General features: G+C 47.3%; 1 protein-coding gene across 1 annotated transcript in view; it reads left to right on the top strand.

The window, feature by feature from the left end:
- Nucleotides 1-21,207, top strand: part of LOC144507607 (anoctamin-1-like) — a 145,891-nt gene that overhangs the window by 76,378 nt on the left and 48,306 nt on the right. The window contains exons 15-16 of the mRNA XM_078234761.1: nucleotides 7,278-7,349; nucleotides 7,709-7,796. Of these exons, the coding sequence (XP_078090887.1) occupies nucleotides 7,278-7,349; nucleotides 7,709-7,796 (160 nt within the window). The remainder of the gene's footprint in view (nucleotides 1-7,277; nucleotides 7,350-7,708; nucleotides 7,797-21,207) is intronic.

The raw sequence follows: 21,207 nt of genomic DNA on the forward strand, positions 1-21,207 counted from the left end.
GGTTAGGTGAATTGGCCATGCTAAATTGCCCCTTAGTGTCCCAAGATGTGCAGGTTATGGATTAGCCATGGTAAATGTGTGGGGTTATGGTGATAGGGCAGGGGTGAGGGCATGGGTGAAAAACTTTGTCAGAAAGTCGGAGCAAACACAATGGGCCAAATAGCCTCCTTCTGCAGTATAGGGGTTCTGTGACTCAGTGAATCCATCAAACATCATCATCATCTCTGAGAAACTAAAGAAACCTTTGTTTCCCTTTTATTCTATTTTGCAAATGTGGGCCCTATCTCAAGATAGAAATAAACAACTATGCTGTGATCAGCACTAAGTTACTGCAGCTGGAGTATAACTTGGGGTAGCAAGTGGCAATTCAGAATTGCAGAGAATTTAAGAGCTGATTATAAGAGAAATTAAAATTCAGACAAAAGACATATTCCGATTAGTGAAGCTCCACATGTGCGGCATTTCTGTGCGCAGTTGATTTACACAAACATTGATCCAAACATGTTAACATTTGGCTGAAAATTACATATGTGGGATTACAGTATGAAGGCATAGAAACATAGATAGGAGCAGAAGGAGGCCATTTGGCCCTTCGAGCCTGCTCCATCATTCATTACTGGTGTCTCACTGTGGGAGTGCTGCTCGGGCTGCAGTAGAGTAATTAATTTATTTAATTATTTTTCAGTTCAATTAGTTAAAAAAATCGGAGTTTTTTTTTTTCTAAACAGGAAATAGGCCCAGCAGCAGCCTGGGAAGATTTTGGAGGGTTTAAAAGTAGGCCGCACCTTTGAGCGGGCAGCGTCGTTAGCGGGCAGCGGAGTGAGCAGGGGACAGAGTGAGAGCTAAAAGGGCTTTGGCTCACAGGGCTTCGGCGAGGAAGGTCGTTTGTTTGTTTTTCTTCGGTTACACCCCCTTTTTGTTTTATCCCCAAAACTAAAAAGGACATGGCTGGTATGAGTGGGAGGCCAGTATACTGCATTCGGTGTGGGATGTGGGAGTTCCTGGAGACAACTTGCCTCCCGGAAGTCCATATCTGTGCCAGATGTGTGGAACTGCATCTCCTGAAGGATCGTGTAAGGGAGCTGGAGCTGAGGCTAGATGAACTCAGTTTAGTTAGGGAAAATGAGAGAGTCATAGATAAAAGTTATAGTCAGGTAGTGACACCAGGGTCTCGGAAGGAAGACACGTGGGTCACGGTTAGGAGGGGTAATAGTCAGAAGGGTGATGTGCCAGAAAGCACCCCAGTGGCAGTCTCCCATAAGAGAAAGGGATGGGCAACAGATGGGAGAAGGGAAGGGAGTGAGCAGTCTGTGGAGGGATCCCCTGTGGTTGTCCCCCTCCACAATAGGTATATTGTTTTGGATTCTGTGAAAGGGGATGACCCTCCAGGGGTAAGCCACGAGGACCAGATCGCCTCCACGGAGACAGGCTCAGGGGTCCGGAAGGGAAAGAAGGGGTTTAGGAGAGCGATAGTTGTGGGGGACGTAATAGTTAGAGACACGGACAGGCGCTTCTGTGGGACTGAACGAGAATCCAGGATGGTAGTCTGCCTCCCTGGTGCCGGGGTACTGGATGTCTCCGAGAGGGTAGGAAGCATATTTAAAAAGGAAGGTAGTCAAACGGATGTGATTGTACACATTGGGGGAAATGATGTAGGTAGGAAGAGCAGGGGGGTCATACGAGAGAAATTCAGGGAGTTGGGTGCTAGGCTAAAAAGTAAGACCTCCAGTGTAGCAATCTCTGGACTGCTCCCGGTGCCTAGTGCAAGTGAGGCTCGGAACAGGGAGATTCTACAGTTGAACGCGTGGCTAAAGGACTGGTGCAAGAGGGAGGGTTTTAAATTCATAGATAACTGGGAAATCTTCAAGTCAGGATGGCAACTGTACTGAAAGGATGGGTTACACCTTAACTGGAAGGGAGCAAATATCCTGGCTGGGAGTTTTGCTCGAGTGTTTCGGCAGGATTTAAACTAGTGTGGCAGGGGGGTGGGGAACAAAACAGGAGGTCAGTAAATACTGAGGCTGGGGTCGAGCTGGGGGCCAGGGCAAGGCTAGCTAAGAAGAGGAGCACTCTGGAGGAGGAGGACCTGACTGGGCCTGGAGGTCTGGAGTGCATCTGCTTCAATGCGAGGAGTGTAACGGGTAAAACAGACGAACTTAGGGCCTTAATGCTTGTGCGGAATTTGGATGTGGTTGCGGTGACGGAAACTTGGTTAAAAGAAGGACAGGACTGGCAGCTGAATATTCCGGGGTATCAGTGTTTTAGGCGAGACAGAGGAGGGGCTAATAAAGGTGGGGGAGTAGCGATATTAGTTAAGGAGCATATTACCGCGGTGCAGAGGGTAGACAACTTAGAGGGGTCATGTACTGAGTCGCTGTGGGTGGAACTCAGAAACAGGAAGGGTGCAGTCACTATGCTGGGGGTGTACTACAGACCACCCAACAGCCCACGGGAAGTGGAGGAAAGGATATGTCAGGAGATTCTGGATAGGTGCAGAAAACATAGGGTTGTTGTAGTGGGGGACTTTAATTTCCCTGGCACAGACTGGAAAGTGCTTAGAGCTGGGGGACCGGACGGGGAGGAATTTGTAAAATGCGTACTGGAAGGTTCTTTGGAACAGTATGTAGATAGCCCGACTAGAGAGGGGGCTATACTGGACCTAGTTCTGGGAAATGAGCCCGGTCAGGTCGTCAAAGTTTCGGTAGGGGAACATGTGGCAAATAGTGACCACAACTCTGTTAACTTTAGGATAGTAATGGACAAGGATGAGTGCTGTCCTACGGGCAGGGTGCTAAATTGGGGGAAGGCTGACTATAGCCGGATTAGGCAGGAATTGGTGGATGTTGATTGGGAGAGGATGTTCGAGGGTAAGTCCGCGTCTGGCATGTGGGAGTCTTTTAAGGAACTATTGATAAGGCTGCAGGATAGGCATGTGCCTGTAAAAAGGAAAGATAGGAAAGGTAGGATTCGAGAGCCGTGGATAACCAGGGAAATTGAGGATCTGATTAAAATGAAAAGGGAGGCGTACGTTAAGTCCAGGCAACTGAAAAAAGATGGAGCTCTGGAGGAATACAGAGAGAGTAGGAAAGATCTCAAACGGGGAGTTAGAAGGGCAAAAAGAGGGCACGAGATGTTCTTGGCAGGCAGGATTAAGGAGAATCCTAAGGCATTCTATTCATACGTTAGGAACAAAAGAGTTGTCAGGGAGAAAATCGGACCTCTCAGGGACAAAGGAGGGGAATTATGCTTAGAACCCAAGGGAATAGGGGAGATCCTAAATGAATACTTTGCATCGGTATTCACGAAGGAGAGGGGCGTGTTAACCGGGAGTGTCTCGGAGGGAGGTGTTGACCCGTTAGAGAAAATCTCCATTACGAGAGAGGAAGTGTTAGGTTTTTTAGGGAACATTAAAACTGACAAAGCCCCAGGGCCTGATGGCATCTATCCTCGACTGCTCAGGGAGACGAGAGAGGAAATTGCTGGGCCTCTGACGGAAATCTTTGTCGCTTCTTTGGACACGGGTGAGGTCCCTGAGGATTGGAGGATAGCGAATGTGGTCCCGTTGTTTAAGAAGGGTAGCAGGGATAACCCAGGAAATTATAGGCCGGTGAGCTTGACGTCCGTGGTAGGGAAGTTGTTGGAGAGGATTCTTAGAGACAGGATGTATGTGCATTTAGAACGGAACAATCTCATTAGTGACAGACAGCATGGTTTTGTAAGAGGGAGGTCGTGCCTTACAAATTTGGTGGAGTTTTTTGAGGAAGTGACAAAAACGGTTGATGAAGGAAGGGCCGTGGATGTCGTCTATATGGATTTCAGTAAGGCATTTGACAAAGTCCCACATGGCAGGTTGGTTAAGAAGGTTAAGGCTCATGGGATACAAGGAGAAGTGGCTCGATGGGTGGAGAACTGGCTTGGCCATAGGAGACAGAGGGTAGTGGTCGAAGGGTCTTTTTCCGGCTGGAGGTCTGTGACCAGTGGTGTTCCACAGGGCTCTGTACTGGAACCTCTGCTATTTGTGATATATATAAATGATTTGGAAGAAGGTGTAACTGGTGTAATCAGCAAGTTTGCGGATGACACAAAGATGGCTGGAATTGCGGATAGCGAAGAGCATTGTCGGGCAATACAGCAGGATATAGATAGGCTGGAAAATTGGGCGGAGAGGTGGCAGATGGAATTTAATCCGGATAAATGCGAAGTGATGCATTTTGGAAGAAATAATGTAGGGAGGAGTTATGCAATAAATGGCAGAGTCATCAGGAGTATAGAAACACAGAGGGACCTAGGTGTGCAAGTCCACAAATCCTTGAAGGTGGCAACACAGGTGGAGAAGGTGGTGAAGAAGGCATATGGTATGCTTGCCTTTATAGGACGGGGTATAGAGTATAAAAGCTGGAGTCTGATGATGCAGCTGTATAGAACGCTGGTTAGGCCGCATTTGGAGTACTGCGTCCAGTTCTGGTCGCCGCACTACCAGAAGGACGTGGAGGCATTGGAGAGAGTGCAGAGAAGGTTTACCAGGATGTTGCCTGGTATGGAGGGTCTTAGCTATGAGGAGAGATTGGGTAGACTGGGGTTGTTCTCCTTGGAAAGACGGAGAATGAGGGGAGATCTAATAGAGGTATACAAGATTATGAAGGGTATAGATAGGGTGAACAGTGGGAAGCTTTTTCCCAGGTCGGAGGTGACGATCACGAGGGGTCACGGGCTCAAGCTGAGAGGGGCGAAGTATAACTCAGACATCAGAGGGACGTTTTTTACACAGAGGGTGGTGGGGGCCTGGAATGCGCTGCCAAGTAGGGTGGTGGAGGCAGGCACGCTGACATCGTTTAAGACTTACCTGGATAGTCACATGAGCAGCCTGGGAATGGAGGGATACAAACGATTGGTCTAGTTGGACCAAGGAGCGGCACAGGCTTGGAGGGCCGAAGGCCTGTTTCCTGTGCTGTACTGTTCTTTGTTCTTTGAAGGCGGGGAGGTTTAACACAGATATCAGAAGGACATATTTCACACAGAGGGTCGTGGGGGCCTGGAATGTGTTGCCGGGCAAGGTGGTGGAGGCGGACACACTGGGAACGTTTAAGACTTATCTAGACAGCTATATGACCGGAGTGGGAATGGAGGGATACAAAAGAGTGGTCTAGTTTGGACCAGGGAGCGGCGCGGGCTAATTGTTCCTTGTTTCTCGTTTCAAGGCTTCATTCTATGATCATCTTGCTGGTGCCAGTACAGAGCGAGACTGCGGATAGTTGGGAACCTGTCTCGGGGGCAGGGAATTCATATGGTGTTCATGGAAGTGGAAATGACTAGGGTTGGGAAGCATTTTCCGATCAGGGCCATTGTGATCTCCTGGACTCGTTTCGATCGCCTCAGGGGGTCGGAGAGGAATTTCCCTGATTTTTCTTTCCCCATATTGGCCCTGGGGTTTTTCACTCTGGGTTTTCGCCTCTCCCTGGGGATCACATGGTCTGGAATAGGGGGGTGGGGGTGAGTTAATAGGTTGTAATGAACAAAGCATCGTAGCTGTGAGGGACAGCTCGGTGGATAGGATATTGGTATGTAGATAGGCTGGAAAATTGGGTGGGGATCCTGGATTCAGGATTCAATCCTGGACCGGGGAGCGGCGCGGGCTTGGAGGGCCGAAGGGCCTGTTCCTGTGCTGTATTGTTCTTTGTTCTTTTGTTCTTTTTATTACGATCATGGCGATCTTCCAACTCAATAGCCTAATCCTGCTTCTTCTCCATAACCTTTGTTCCCATTCACTCCACTATGCCAAACTGAATTCCTACTCTTATGTGCTCTATTCATGAAATGTCGGTCAGTGTTGTAGTTGTTGCAACTAGTCCATTCCCTTACAGTGCTCCGAATGGGGAATTCTTCTTAAAATGTTTGAAAGTTTGTTTTAATGCATTTCCTTTCCTTTTTTTATTGCCAATAATACATCAAGGAGCGTATGCAGGTTTGACGTCTTTTGAATGCAGATTTTTGGCTTATTTTGCACTTTAATGCTGATGATAAGAAAAATAGTGCTTTGCAGCATTGTACTGGAGTATCTGTGCTACTCTCTTTCCTACCCTTTCTAAGGTGCATGCCCGGAACTATACTCACTATTCCAGGTGTGAACTAACTAAGGCTTTGCATAGTTCTAGTCTAGCTCTTTAAATGTAACTTTGCATTAGTCCTTTTGAAATTGACCACTATATTTTGGTGATCTTTATACAGGGAGCCCTAATTCTGTTTGGATCTTCTCTCTGCCCAGCTTTTCCTGGTTGGATGAATACAATTTTTAAAAATCTACTCTGATGGACCAAAATGGAGATCCTCACACTTGCCTGCATTGAAGTCCCTCTGACAATTGTGCTCAGTCATTTAATCTATCAATGTCTTTTTGCGTTTTAGTGCTGCTATCTACCCTGATCACTATGCTCCATATCTATGTGCCTTCAGCAAACTTGGATATATAGCTCGCTATACTGTATCTATAACTATTCAATAAAGATATTGGGGCAAATTTTCCCATTCTGCCCGCCACGGGAATTGTAGCGGGTGAGAGGCGAATCATAGAATGGTCCATTGACCTTGGGCGAGGTCCATGGCAGAACGAAGTGGGACACCAGTAGTTACTTTGAGTACGTACACATTATCCCTAATGTTTGTCTTCTATAGCCTAACCAATCTCCCAAGCAATAATTTGCCTTCAATTCCATCAGATTCAACTTGAGTTCTACTTTGAAACCTTATCAAATACCTTCTAGAAGTCTTTAGAAACTGCATGGATAGACATGCACCAACTATCTACTATTTCAGTTATTTTCTTAGACGTTGCCAAATCTTGACACATTCTCTGTCGTCAGCTCAAAATTATTTAAGTGCCCAGTCACTTTGTTCTTAATTGTAGATTCCAATAACTTCCCTACAGTAGATGTTAGAGTAATAGGGTCGATAATTTTCGGGTTCCCTTTCTTCAATGAAGGAGTTACAATTCCAGTTTTTCTAGCTAAAGGGGCAAACCTGAATCAAAAGAGCTTTCTTTGCAAGATTACAGCTAAAGCCATTACAGCTAAAGCCATTGCAAGGGATTTGCCAGTCTTTGATTGTTAGATTGCTTTCCCCCAGTCCTTTCTCTTATCAACTTCAAATCAGTTTTGCTATATTTTAAGTGCTTTTACCAGAAGTGGAATAGCATTTAACAGAATTTTAATACCTGTGCCAGAAGAAGATATCGTCAGTTGACTTTTCTTATGTTTGTCCTTACCAGTTTTGTCTGTGTTTAGGAGCATCCAAGACCAGAATATGAAACCAAACTTCTAGAGAAGAAGCTTTTAAAAGAAGAAAAGGATCAACATGTAAGTTATTTTTGTGATCTTTGCCCCATAATTTTATTATAGTCTTTGTAGATTCGACATCCGTACATTGTGAAAATTAATATCAATGGTTGTGCTATTGTAGAAACATAAAATGGATCACAAGATAGTTACAACATAGGAGGAGGCCATTCGGTCTGTTGTGTCTATCCTGGCTCTCCCTAAGAACAATGCAACTAGTCCCACTCTCACTCCATTTCCCCATGATCTTATTGAAATCAATGCTTGTCTTATTGTGATCAAGGCTTGTCTGATTGCAACTGATACTTGTCTTATTGCAACTAATATAGATTGTACTTGTACTTATTGTTTTGATCACGGTTTGTTCCATCATCTTACAGCAAAAGAAGGAGCAGGACGGCCACGCAAAGGGCAAAACCAAATGGAAAGACAAGGTCTGGTCGGCCATGGGTGGGACAAACTTGGCAAGTACAATTTTTATAATGATCATACTCTGTGCTAAGCCATGAATCTCTGTTTTAAACTTCATTTATGACCAGATTGACTGGGGGCAGTTTTACCGTCCCGCCCATCATGGGAATCACAGTGAGCGGGGCGGGGGATCCATGGAAAGGTCCGTTGACCTCAGGTGGGACTTTCCGGTTTTGGGGCGAGAGCGGCTGGAAAATCCTGCCCATTGAGTCATTTTGAGAGTATTATACTTTAGGGAGTAAAGGCCTGGAAATTGTAGATTTGGTTTTGGTTCTGTGAAGAATGTACCTGGGTGAATCTGAAGTGCCCTGGACTGTTGGAAATGTGAGGGCTTGCTTCACTGTGTCACGGATAGTTGTTGCCTCCTGTCATATAAAAAGCCATGTAATTTCTTTTTAGTGCACATGTAAACATATGAACAAGCTGTAATACAAGCTGGCTTTTTTAAATCCCCCCAGTAAGTGTGACTCTTAGGATTATTTAATTCACTGCCTCTGCATTATTCAGTCTCGATCTATTTTAATGATGTTTTAGGTTTAGGTTGGTGCAAAAGGTTGGATCTCCTGGGATAAAGGGGGAGGTGGCTAGATAGGTGGAGAACTGGCTTGGTCACAGAAGACAGAGGGTGGTAGTGGAAGGGTCTTTTTCTGGCTGGATGCCTGTGACTAGTGGTGTTCCCCAGGGCTCTGTATTGGGACATCTGCTGTTCATGATTTATATAAACGATCTGGAAGAAGGTGTAACTGGGGTGATCAGTAAGTTTGCGGACGACACGAAAATGGCTGGACTTGCAGATAGTGAGGAACATTGTCAGAGGCTGCAGAAGGATATAGATAGGCTGGAAATTTGGGCAAAGAAATGGCAGATGGAGTTCAATCCAGATAAATGGGAAGTGATGCATTTTGGTAGAACTAACGTAGGGGGTAGCTATACGATAAATGGCAGAACCATAAAGGGTGTAGATGCGCAGAGGGACCTGGGTGTGCAAGTCCACAGATCCTTGAAGGTGACGTCACAGGTGGAGAAGGTAGTGAATAAGGCATATGGCATGCTTGCCTTTATAGGACAGGGCGTAGAGTATAAAAGTTGGGGTCTGACGTTGCAGTTGTATAGAACGTTGGTTCAGCCGCATTTGGAATACTGCGCCCAGTTCTGGTCGCCACAAAACCGGGAGGCTTTAGAGAGAGTGCAGAGGAGGTTTACCAGGATGTTGCCTGGTATGGAAGGGCTTAGTTATGAGGAGAGATTGGGTAAACTGGGGTTGTTCTCACTGGAAAGACGGAGGATGAGGGGTGACCTAATAGAGGTGTATAAAATTATGAAAGGCATAAATAGGGTGAACGGTGGGAAGCTTTTTCCCAGATCGGTGGTGACGTTCACGAGGGGTCATAGGTTCAAGGTGAGGCGGGGGGAGGTTTAACACAGATATCAGAAGGACGTATTTTACACAGAGGGTGGTGGCGGCCTGCAATGCGCTGCCGGGCAAGGTGGTGGAGGCGGACACACTGGGAACGTTTAAGACTTATCTAGATAGCCACATGAACGGAGTGGGAATGGAGGGATACAAAAGAATGGTCTAGTTTGGATCAGGGAGCGGCGCGGGCTTGGAGGGCCGAAGGGCCTGTTCCTGTGCTGTATTGTTCTTTGTTCTTTGTACACCACCGTCACTCCAATGCCTTGTATGTTACAATTCACACTGGAAGTCTGAGTCGCTGTGGCAACATACACTTTGACATGCATGTTGTAGTCTGGAGCTATGGATAGTGACAGTAGAAGTTGCTCTGTCCTTTCAGTCACATGTCTGAACAGGAATCTCTCCTGCTCTTACCACTTGCCATTGGCATACATTGGAAGGATTTGCGGGAGGATACTCAACCTGTTTGATTGCATTATGATCGCACCTTCCTTAGTCATCAAGGGGTGGCACAGTGGTTAACATTGCTGTCTCACAGCACCAGGGATACAGGTTTGATTCCCAGCTTGGGTCTGTGTGGAATTTGCACATTCTCCCCGTGTCTGCGTGGGTTTCCCCCGGGTGCTCCGGTTTCCTTCCACAGTCCATAGATACGCGGATTAGGTGGATTAGCCATGCTAAATTGCCCCTTAGTGTCAGAGGGCAGAGTAAATGTATGGAGATAGGGCCTGGATGGGATTGTGGTCGCTGCAGACTCAGTGGGCTGAATGGCCTCCTTCTGCACTGTAGCGATTCTATGATTCTAAGTCCTGGGGTGGGAACCTGGAATTTATGGATCAGACACAGGAATTTTACTGCCCTGTCCGCCACGGGAATTGGAGAGGGTGAGGGACGAACAGTGGGAAGGTCCGTTGACCTCAGACGGAATTTTACTGATAAAGTCACCTACAAATTCTGTAGTCGGATGACTTGTGTATTAATTTCAATATATATTTTAAGGCTAATTTCTAATACACTCATCCTTATGGATGTGGTCACACGAACTGATGGAATCAGACACATTTTAAAAGTTTAAAGTTTATTTATTAGTGTCACAAGTAGGCTTACATCAACACTGCAATGAAGTGACTGTGAGTCACCACACTCCAGCGCCCGTTCAGGGGGAGAATTTAGCATGGCCAATGCATCTAACCAGCATGTCCTTTGGACTTTGGGAGGAAACCGAAGCACCCGGAGGAAACCCACGCAGACACGGGGAGAATGTGCAGACTCTGCGCAGACAGTGACCCAAGCCGTTATCGTGACCCACATTTGCACTCAGAATAGCCTTTGAGAGTTATAAGGTTCTCATCGTCCAGGAACTTGGCTAAGCTGCTTCACTGGTCCAGAAGCCATAGAGAATAGGCGGAATGTCTCCACCAGACAGCAGGAATTTGGGAGCAGATAGCATGAAACTCTGCGTATTATGGGAAAGAAGAAAGCTAAGGGTGTAACCTCTTTTCCACTTGGTGGGCAGGTGTGGGAATTTAGTTGAATAGATCACCTGCCCATGTTGGAACCAGGCTAATGCTCATTTAATTGAATCCTGTGCCCTCCTCAGAACTGTTATTTAAGCTAACAGCAAATAGGAGAATGGGGTATAGTTTACAATTTAACACACACTGCTGCAGGAGTGTGTTGAAAATCTGGATATGGAGCTCTACTACTTTATATTCTTCCATTAAAAATAAAATATCACGCAAGATGTAAATTGTTTTGGATTTCCGGCCAGCATTCCATTTGTCTGTCTGGACTGGCAGCACTAAATTACTATATTCACTTCAATAAGGCGGCCATCTAAAGATACGGGGGGGGAGGGGGGCTGGTGGTGGGGGATGAGTCTCCGAGTGCCGGATTTCTGACGCCGTCAGCTCCACTCCAGAAATCAGCATGGAGCTAAATAATTTATGTAAATACTAATTTAAATACCATTTAAATGCAATTAGCAGGCTTGGAATTGAAATTGCCATGTCTGCTCACTTCTCCCCAACCCCCCCGCTACTCCCGCCAGGACGATATCACTCTTGCAGGGTTTAGTATCGCTCCCCACTTGCAGGGAGCTGGCAGCCTGTCCCTGCTGGAGTGAAGGGGAGAGTCAATCGAGGCCCCCCCAGAGGGTCAGGTGCCAGGGGGCTGCCCCCTGAGCCTTGCCAGCCTGGCCCCCTGGCACTGGCCAAGGGGCAAATTGCCAATGCCCATCGGGCATCTGGCCTAATAGGGGGCAGGGCCTCTGGTGAGTGATCGGTGGATGTGTGGGCGGGGGCCGTGGGCGGGGGGGGGGGGGGGGGGGGGGGCGGTCTGACTGCTACTCTGTTGAGTGATAGAGGGAAGGAGGCCAGCGATCAGGGCTGGCCATGAGGTTGTGGGGGGAGGAGGGGGTGCAGTCAGCCTGATGGGAGTTTTGGAACTGAGGGGGTGGGGGGGAAATCGGCAGATCAGGGCTGCAGGTGGGGTGGGGGTGGGGCAGTCGAGGCTGGTCTGCGTATGTTCAGGGGGCTATGGATTGGGCCCTGGGGGGATCGTGGTGCTGGCCAGCAATCGGGAGGCCAGCAGTGCGGGGCTATTGCGCATGCGCCTAACTCAGTGCTGACAGATTGGCACATGCGCAGTGGCTCACTCAGCACTATGCTGCCGGCCTCTCCAGCGGGAATAGGCCCCACTCACTGATTTTTAATGATTTACGCTTGTGCACTCTGCAGTGCACAGTGCGGGAGATTCATTTTGAAACTCCGCGAAAAAACTGAAGTGATTTACTCCAGTTTTTGTGTATTCGACACATGAAATATTTTAGTTCTGAGAAATGCATTTGAAGTCTGATTCAATGTTATTAAATAAAGATCCCCCCTATTACGTGGCAGAAAACTGAAAGCACTGTGCCCCCCAAATAAATCGATTGTGAATAGGTTTTTAATTGGTGTGTGAGGTACAAGGTTGTCAGAAAGTCATCTTTTAGCTTCCAATTGAAATGGCAGGGTAATGATAAAGGTGCAGTGAAACTGTTATTAAGCCACAAGCTAGTGAACTGGCAAAGCAAATGTGGATTAGCTGAAGGTACACATGAAACTTTAGCAGCCTGCAAAAGTGCTGCAAATAACCTCCCCTCACAAAGGGCACATATAGAGAGAAGCCTGTTATATTGTTTCCCCCAATCCGTGCTATTTATGCTCAATGGAGAAATTAGCACAGATAAACTCTCATATTCTCTGAAGCAATATGTAACTTGATGTCTGAAATGTATGGCACGGTGCTATAATAGAACGTAGAACATAGAACATTACAGCGCAGTACAGGCCCTTCGGCCCTCGATGTTGCGCTGACCAGTGAAACCAATCTAAAGCCCATCTAACCTACACTATTCCAATATCATCCATATGTTTATCCAATTACCATTTAAATGCCTTTAATGTTGGCGAGTCCACTACTGCTGCAGGCAGGGCATTCCACGCCCTTACTACTCTCTGAGTAAAGAACCTACCTCTGACATCTGTCCTATATCTATCACCCCTCAATTTAGAGCTATGTCCCCTCGTGCTAGCTATCACCATCCGAGGAAAAAGACTCTCACTATCCACTCTATCTAGTCCTCTGATCATCTTGTATGCCTCGATTAAGTCACCTCTTAACCACCTTCTCTCTAACGAAAACAACCTCAAGTCCCTCAAGTCTTTCCTCATAAGACCTTCCCACCATACCAGGCAACATCCTGGTAAATCTCCTCTGCACCCTTTCCAATGCTTCCACATCCTTCCCATAATGCGGCGACCAGAACTGTATGCAATACTCTAAGTGCGGCCGCACCAGAGTTTTGTACAGCTGCAACATGACCTCCTGGCTCTGAAACTCAATCCCTCTACGAATAAAAGCTAACACTCCGTACGCCTTCTTAACAACCCTATCAACCTGGGTGCCAACTTTCAGGGATCTATGCACATGGACACCGAGATCGCTCTGTTCATCCACACTACCAAGTATCTTACCATTAGCCCAGTACTCTGTAATCCTGTTACTCCTTCCAAAGTGAATCACCTCTCACTTTTCCGCATTGAACTCCATTTGCCACCTCTCAGCCCAGCACTGCAGTTTATCTATGTCCCTCTGTAACCTGCAACAACCTTCTGCACTGTCCACAACTCCACCGACTTTAGTGTCATCCGCAAATTTACTAACCCATCCTTCTACGCCCTCATCCAGGTCATTTATAAAAATGACAAACAGCAGTGGCCCCAAAACAGATCCTTGTGGTACACCACTAGTGACTGAACTCCAGGATGAACATTTCTCATCAACCACCACCCTGTGTCTTCTTACAGCTAGCCAATTCCTGATCCAAACCGATAAATCACCCTCAATCCCATGCGTCCGTATTTTCTGCAATAGCTTACCTGGGGAACCTTATCAAACGCTTTACTGAAATCCATATACACCACATCAACTGCTTTACCCTCATCCACCTCAGCGATAAGGAGAACAATTACCTCTCCTCCCTCCGGGGGAGCAAGAAATAATAAAGCCTGCTTTACATGGCCAGATCTCAGTGATTAGAGTTAAACCAAGTAGCTCAGCTCAGGTGAAAAGTTACAATGGAGGTAACTAAGGATAAGATTATACAGAGGCAAAAATAGATAAGTCAACTACATTGCTTAACGTTTAGTGATGATTTCTGAATCCATCGTAAAGATTTTAGTATCCTTTTGCCAAAACACTCTCATTACTGTTGTCTGAAAACAGTAATTATTGAATTTGTAGAACTCGCTGCCCCATAGCATGGTGGAGTCTGAATCGTGAATAGTTTCAAGAAGGAGATAGATATATTTCTAATAAATAAAAAGGAATATGGGGAACAGGTGGGGAGGTGGATTTGAGACCAAGGAGAGATCAGCCATGATCTAATTGAATGGCAGAGCCGGCTCAAAGGACTGAATTTGCCTACTTCTGCTCCTAATTCCTATGTTCCTATAATTGTCAGCACTTCCTGCTCCATAGCGTCTGAGCATGTCCATCTCAGTGTGGAGTTAAACACTCACATGAATTGAAGGAATTGGCAGCAGGTCACTTTCACTCTCAACCTGAGGTGCCTTTGGTGAATTCAGAACAAAGACACAAATAGCAGGACAGGCTCCCGTCCCATGTTGATAGGTGATGTGGTGGCCATGGGGGATCGCCATTAGATCTCTCCGTGGACTCTGTGGAGTACGAGCTCCCTGAATGAGCAGGTGGAAGCTTGCGCAATGGGAAGTGTTCAGCGGGGGTTCTTCACCGCTGTAGCTTCCGAGGTGTAACATTACCCAGCTGTGAGCTGCTGGAGTGACCTCTTTCTTGGTACAGAATGAAGGGTACTTGGTGATAGGAGATTCCCGGGAGTATCAAAGTGCAGATGCTGGATAGCAATTGCTTCTGGTGGTCCAGTCTTGACTTTGACCTCATGGTGACCTGTGCCAGGAAAATCAAAAACGTATCTAAATAAATCACAGTAAAGATATCTGACTGAACAATCTCGACTTGCTGAGCAACTGTTAGCAAGAAGTAACCAAAAGTCTTGCCAAGCAGCACAGAACATAAATACCTGTCATACACCTTCACAAATACAACAGAAATATCTCCAATATGATTCATTATAAAATTGTTGCCATCCTGGCACAGCGACAAATTTCTATTGATGTCGGTAACAAGGGGTGATTCTCCCGGCCCACGAGCTCCCGGTGAGAGTCACGATGGCCCGGAGATGGCACCGACTGATTAATAGGTTTTGTTCCGGTTGCCGGAATGTTCCGATGGTCCAAGTCCATCACACCGGCCCCCATCGGGTTCCCAACCGGATTGGGCAGGAAGCCGATAAATATTCAAATTCAGTATTTCACGTCTGATTAACGACGTGAAGCTCAATTGATTTCCCTCCCGCTATTCACCCACTTCCCAGCGGGATCTCCACCAGGCGGGCTTTGGTACAGGGACCTGGTGTGTGGGACCCCTAGGGTCCAGAGAGCAGCACCAAACCCTCAGCAAAGAAGGGCATCCCCCTCTCCGCCCAGCCCCTCCCTTCACAATACCCTCCGACTCCTTTTCCACTCAGACCCTTTCAACTCAGCCCCTTCCCCCCCCTCAGCTGCACTCCCCCCCCCCCCCCAACCCAGCCCTCCTTCCCCCTCAAACCCCCCCCCCCGCAACAATCTCCCTTCTCCCTCAGACCTTCACTCAGCCCCCTTGTCCCTCAGACCTCCATTCAGCTCCCTATCCTCTGAGATCCCCACTCAGCCTCCCCTTTAGGACAAGTGCATTGGCAGTGCCAAGAGTGCAATGCACTGTAGTGCACTGGCACTCTGGCCTGGCATCTTTGCCAGGCAGCACACAAAGGATCCTTCAATGGTCCTGGGATTGGGTGGTCTTGGAATGGAGCAAAGGGTTTAATAGGTGGTTTATGGGTGGTGGGGAGGATGCCCCTCTTTGGTGAGGGGTTTATGGAGCACCTCTGGACAATGTGGAGGGGCACCATTTTGGGGGCCTGTCTCTGAGCACGGAGATGGGGACACTCTTTAAAAAGGATGCCCCAATCTTGGAACAGTGAGGCTGGCCGGGTGAGTTCCCCAAAATAGCTTCATCTGCATCTTTCATGTGGGTGAATCCCACCTGACAGATGCTCCTAATGCCAGCGGGAAACATTCTTGTTTTCCTGCTGGCGTGGGCACTTAGTCCCGATTCAGGAGAATCATAGCCTATATATGGATTTTTGCAACCCAGACCAGTGCCACGAACCTCTGACCTCTTCTGCGGCTGGCATTCTCTGATGCCGCTACAGCGAATGGAGCTTTGGCTAAGCGAGAAATTCTCCGTTCTTGCTGGCAGCGAGGGTGGGGTGAACGAGACCGGAGAATCCCAGCCGAGATATATTCCTGGGTTTGTTGCAAAGTCCATTGATAAATCGGAAGCCTCCAACTGATATGGATGCTAAATTCTGCACATTTATGATATAAAGGTCAATGTGTGTCCGTGGTCGTGTAATACTTTACAACAAAATACTGCACTTTTGTCTTTTGACAATTTTGTCTTTTAAAAAGCATTTAGACAGTTACATGGGTAAGATGGGTACAGAGGGATATGGGCCAAATGCGGGACAATTGGGACTAGTGTAGTGGTTTTAAAAAAAAGGGCGGCATGGACAAGTTGGGCCGAAGGGCCTGTTTCCACGCTGTAAACCTCTATGACTTTCCCCAGAATGGATAGATATGTGTATTCACCTCAATGAAAACAGGAATTCCTCGATACTGAAGTTGCTAATTAATAGTTTTGGCCAATCAGTTTAAACCTCCATTCCAGTGTAGGTGGGAGTTATTCAGAATCCCAATTTTCTACACAAGGTGGTGAATGTGCTATAGGAGCTGACCAAAGTAAGCTTTATTTGATTGTCCAGCAATCCAAAGTCTCTGATTCGACCTTAAACCCGGCTAGGAATAATAAATCTGAAACCTTTGCCTCTTTAGTGTTAGGAGTATGGCTGCCACTGACGCAACCATAAACTCATCAACTGTCGCTCATTGATAGCACTCAGATGCAAAGAGGTTCAAGTTCTCATTCCTGAGAACCGAGCGTAAAATTATATTCATTGCAGTTTAGAAGAGTGAGAGCAGATCGCATAGAAACTTATAAAACTCTAACAGGCAGGGTAGATTCAGAACAAATATTCCTGATGGTGGGAGAGTCCAGAATTAGGGGGTCATAGTTTGAGGATAAGGGGTAAACCTTTTTTAGACTGGGGTGAGGAGAAATTTCTTCACCGAGAGAGTGGTGAATGTGTGGAATTCAAAGTAGCTGAGGCCAAAACATTGTGTGATTTCAAGAAGAAATTAAATATAACTCTTGGGGCTAAAGGGATCAAGCGATATGGGGGGGGAAGGAGAGATCAGGATATTGAATTTGATAATCAGTCATGATCTAAATGAATGGCGGAGCAGTATCGAAGGGCCGAATGGCCTACTCCTACTTTTGTTTTCTGTTTAGCCTGGCATTTCAGCACGGTACCAAAGTGTGCTGTACTTTCTGATGAGATGTTAACAATGAAACTCCAAGCACCCCCATCAGGTGGATAAGATTGTGTGGCATTATCATGAAGAAGACCAGGCATGTTCTCCCTGATGTTCCGGTCCATATTGATCCCTAAACCCAACATCATTAAAACCAATGATCTGGTTACTATCTCTTTGTCTGTGGGCAACCTGACTCCCCACATTACAACAATGGCCACACGTCAAAAAGCACTTCATTGACTGTAACGTTCTTGGAAACATCCTGAGGTTGTGTGAAACACTGGTTAAATGCAGATCTGATACAAGAACAATGCATTTCTCAATAAGAAATGGAAACAAGGGCAGAGACCGAACTGGAAATTTCCATTCCTAGCCAGCCTGGGGGTGAGTTACATTCCAGCCTCTGAGCACTTAAGAAGCTTAAAAATAAACCAACTGAACAGCTTGAATTTACCTCAGTGTTTATCCCTCCATCTCCAATCCAATTCTCCGTCTGCACACCTGCTGTACCTGATCATTTTTGGCCCATTTCAGCTTTTCTATATTCCCTGTCAAACTCACCTTCTGTGCCAAAAGTGCAATCAATCTTTAAGCTTTTGTTTCCTTTAACAAAAGTTCACATTGTAGCTTTTAGTGAGGGAAGTGCTTTAAAAACACCTTTTGAATTGGCAATGGGTCAATGTTAGGACTCTCCTTCACTCTTTGAGACACAATATTGTTTTTCTGGTTTATAGATGTTACCCATTTTGATGCCTACAAATGATCACAATTTCAGGTCCTTAAATGAGCCTGGCTCTTTCTAATTACAAGTCTCTTTCCTTACATTTGTAAGCAGTTGGCAGCTCTGAACACAATATAATCAGTAATAGTTTTTAAACCCCTTCCTTTGTGTGTTTTTCCTCTGCTGTTAAACCCAAAAAGGAATTCATTCATGTGGGAAATTGTCACTTTGCCAAGGGCAATCTGTTGCGGGGACAGGGATTTTAGCGGAAGGAAATGTTAGAAGTAACTCTTCAATCAGATCTTGCCTCTAGTCATGTCCCTTCCACCAATAGCAACATCATCATCATTGGCTTTAAGCTGAAAATTCATCTGCCCCATTTTTGAACTCTGGGGTCATAATTCACTACCTGCCAGCATTGACTCTGTGGGAACTGGGGAGCGCACAGCCAAGAGGCTTCCACCTCACTACCATGAGTGTAATGAGGATCAAGTGGGGTTTCCTGGCTGCCTGCTTCATCTGGGCACAGCAGGAGACCAAAGAGTCTGGTAAAGGCAATATAATGCAGATTCTGGAATCTGAAACAAAAACAGAAAATGATGGAAAACCTCAGCGGGTCTGACAGCATCTGTGGAGAGAGAATGGAACCAACGTTTTGAGTCTGGGTGACTGAACAGTGTTGTACTGAGAGCACCTGATGGAGTAAACGCTCTGTTCTTAAAGGCACACTGTCACTCTTAAAGGGAAGCTGCGCCAAATGTTATGGCTAGAATTTACAAGGTGGTAAATTGAGCACCAGGGCAAAGAGGAAGGTTTCGGAGTGATGAATGTGGTGCTGGAAGCATTACTGGTGGAGATGAGCAGGAAGAAAGATGTCCTGATTCCATGAGGTGCTAGGAGGCGGCCAAGAACCTCCTTCAGAAGGGATTGGAAGCAGGTGACCAAGGAGGGGAAACAAGGACACCTGAGTGCTATGGAGGAGATGGCTTTCAGCATCATGAAGCCAGCTGCAACTGGGCCTGTGGGATCTTTACTTGCAGGCACAGAGCTTGCTCTCTTTGTAGTCTCTGCTCCATGTCCCTGTCATCCTATAGAGCCAGATGTAGTAGTGTCAGTGCTGTAGCCTTTCTTGGGACAGGTTACATGGTCCCCTGCCCTCCCTGTGAGGATGGAGCCTTAGCATGTTCTGACAAATCCAAGAATTCATCACAAGATGTCCAAAAACACTCCAGAGTACTTCCAGGTATTTGCATTTGCAGAAAAATTGAATGGAAGCTCATGACCATAATATTTGCATGATGCGTGACAATCAAGCACGAGGTACAAGGCTTCAGCGATTGAAGGCTTTTATTGACAAACAATGGAACTATCTAACACGAGTACACCAATCCAGACTGGAGGGGTCCCGCCTGAGCAGAGGGTCTTATACCTCTCCCCAGGAGGCGGGGCCCGACCGGGATGTGCCATAACAACATCCACCACAGGTATATTAATCCCACAGTGTAAACACCCTAACCCAACAACATTATAACAACCCCCACAGTGACAACACCCTAACCCAACAGTAACATTGGAATAACCCCACAGTGGTAACCAACGATGGTTCACCACATTCACCCCTCCTTTAAAAACAAAGGCCGGCGGGGTGCGAAAACAGGTCACATATATACAAAATTCACAAGTCCAGACGGTCTGGAGGACCGCACCGTCGCTGTGATCTCCTCAACACCGGTTGCGACACCGGAGCAGGTGCTTGCGGTGGCGTTCTCTCCAAAACAGCGTCCGGCTGTCCCCTCGAGGACTCCCGGGCCGGTTGACCCTGGTGAGGCGGTGGTGCAGGGGATCCTGGAACCTTCTGTGGTGGCGCCGATCTCCGAGTCTCAGGCAAGCTGTACATGGGAGTATAACTGTTATGCACTGGTCCCGGTGCTGACCGCGCCACGTCTGGGGAAGAAAGAAGTGAAAGGGGGTTCGTGACAGGGGGTATAGGAGCGACAGGAGTTGCTACGTCCCCTGCGGGCGCCAGGTCTCGAATCGAGACCGTGTCCTCTCGCCCGTCAGGATATGCCACATAGGCATACTGAGGGTTGGCGTGGAGGAGTTGGACCGGTTCGACCAAGGGGTCGGACTTGCGGGCCCTCACATGTCGCCGCAGAAGGACGGGTCCTGGGTACGTCAACCAGGCTGGTAAGGAGATCCCCGAGGACGACTTCCGAGGGAATGAGAACATCCTCTCGTGGGGAGTAGCATTGGTTGCCGTACACAGGAGGGAGCGAATGGAATGAAGCGCATTTGGAAGGACCTCCTGCCAACGGGAGACTGGAAGGCCCCTGGACTTCAGCGCCAATAGGACAGCCTTCCAGACTGTAGCATTCTCCCTCTCCACCTGTCCGTTACCCCTAGGGTTGTAGCTCGTGGTTCTACTAGAGGCAATCCCGTATGAGAGCAGGAATTGCCTCAAGTCGTTACTCATGAACGACGAGCCCCTGTCGCTATGTATGTAGCAGGGGTACCCGAACAGGGTAAAAAGATCACTGAATGCCTTAATCACTGTGGCAGTCGACATGTCCGCACAGGGGACAACAAACGGGAACCGGGAGTATTCATCTATGATATTGAGAAAATAGACATTCCGGTCCGTTGAGGGAAGGGGGCCCTTAAAATCCACACTCAGCCTCTCGAAGGGGCGAGTGGCCTTGACCAATTGTGCCCGGTCCGGTCGATAAAAGTGCGGTTTGCATTCCGCGCAAATCTGACAGCTTCTCGTTACTGACCTGACATCCTCCACCGAGTAGGGCAGGTTGTGGGCTTTTATGAAGTGGTAGAGTCGAGTGACTCCAGGATGGCACAGGTCATTGTGGAGGGCCTTCAAGCGGTCCTCCTGCATGATAGCGCATGTTCCGCGCGAGAGGGCATCCGAGGGCTCATTGAGCTTCCCTGGACGATACATAATATCGTAATTATAGGTGGAGAGCTCAATTCTCCACCGCAAGATCTTATCATTCTTGATCTTGCCCCTCTGCGTATTACTGAACATAAACGCCACGGATCGTTGATCCGTGATCAGGGTGAACCGCTTCCCCGCCAGGTAATGGCGCCAGTGTCTGATGGCCTCCACAATGGCCTGAGCCTCCTTCTCCACCGCTGAATGCCGAATTTCGGGACCTTGAAGGGTGCGGGAAAAAAACGCGATGGGCCTGCCTGCCTGGTTTAGTG

The sequence above is a fragment of the Mustelus asterias genome, chromosome 19, assembly GCF_964213995.1.
Source record: "Mustelus asterias chromosome 19, sMusAst1.hap1.1, whole genome shotgun sequence".
In the NCBI taxonomy this organism is placed as follows: domain Eukaryota; kingdom Metazoa; phylum Chordata; class Chondrichthyes; order Carcharhiniformes; family Triakidae; genus Mustelus; species Mustelus asterias.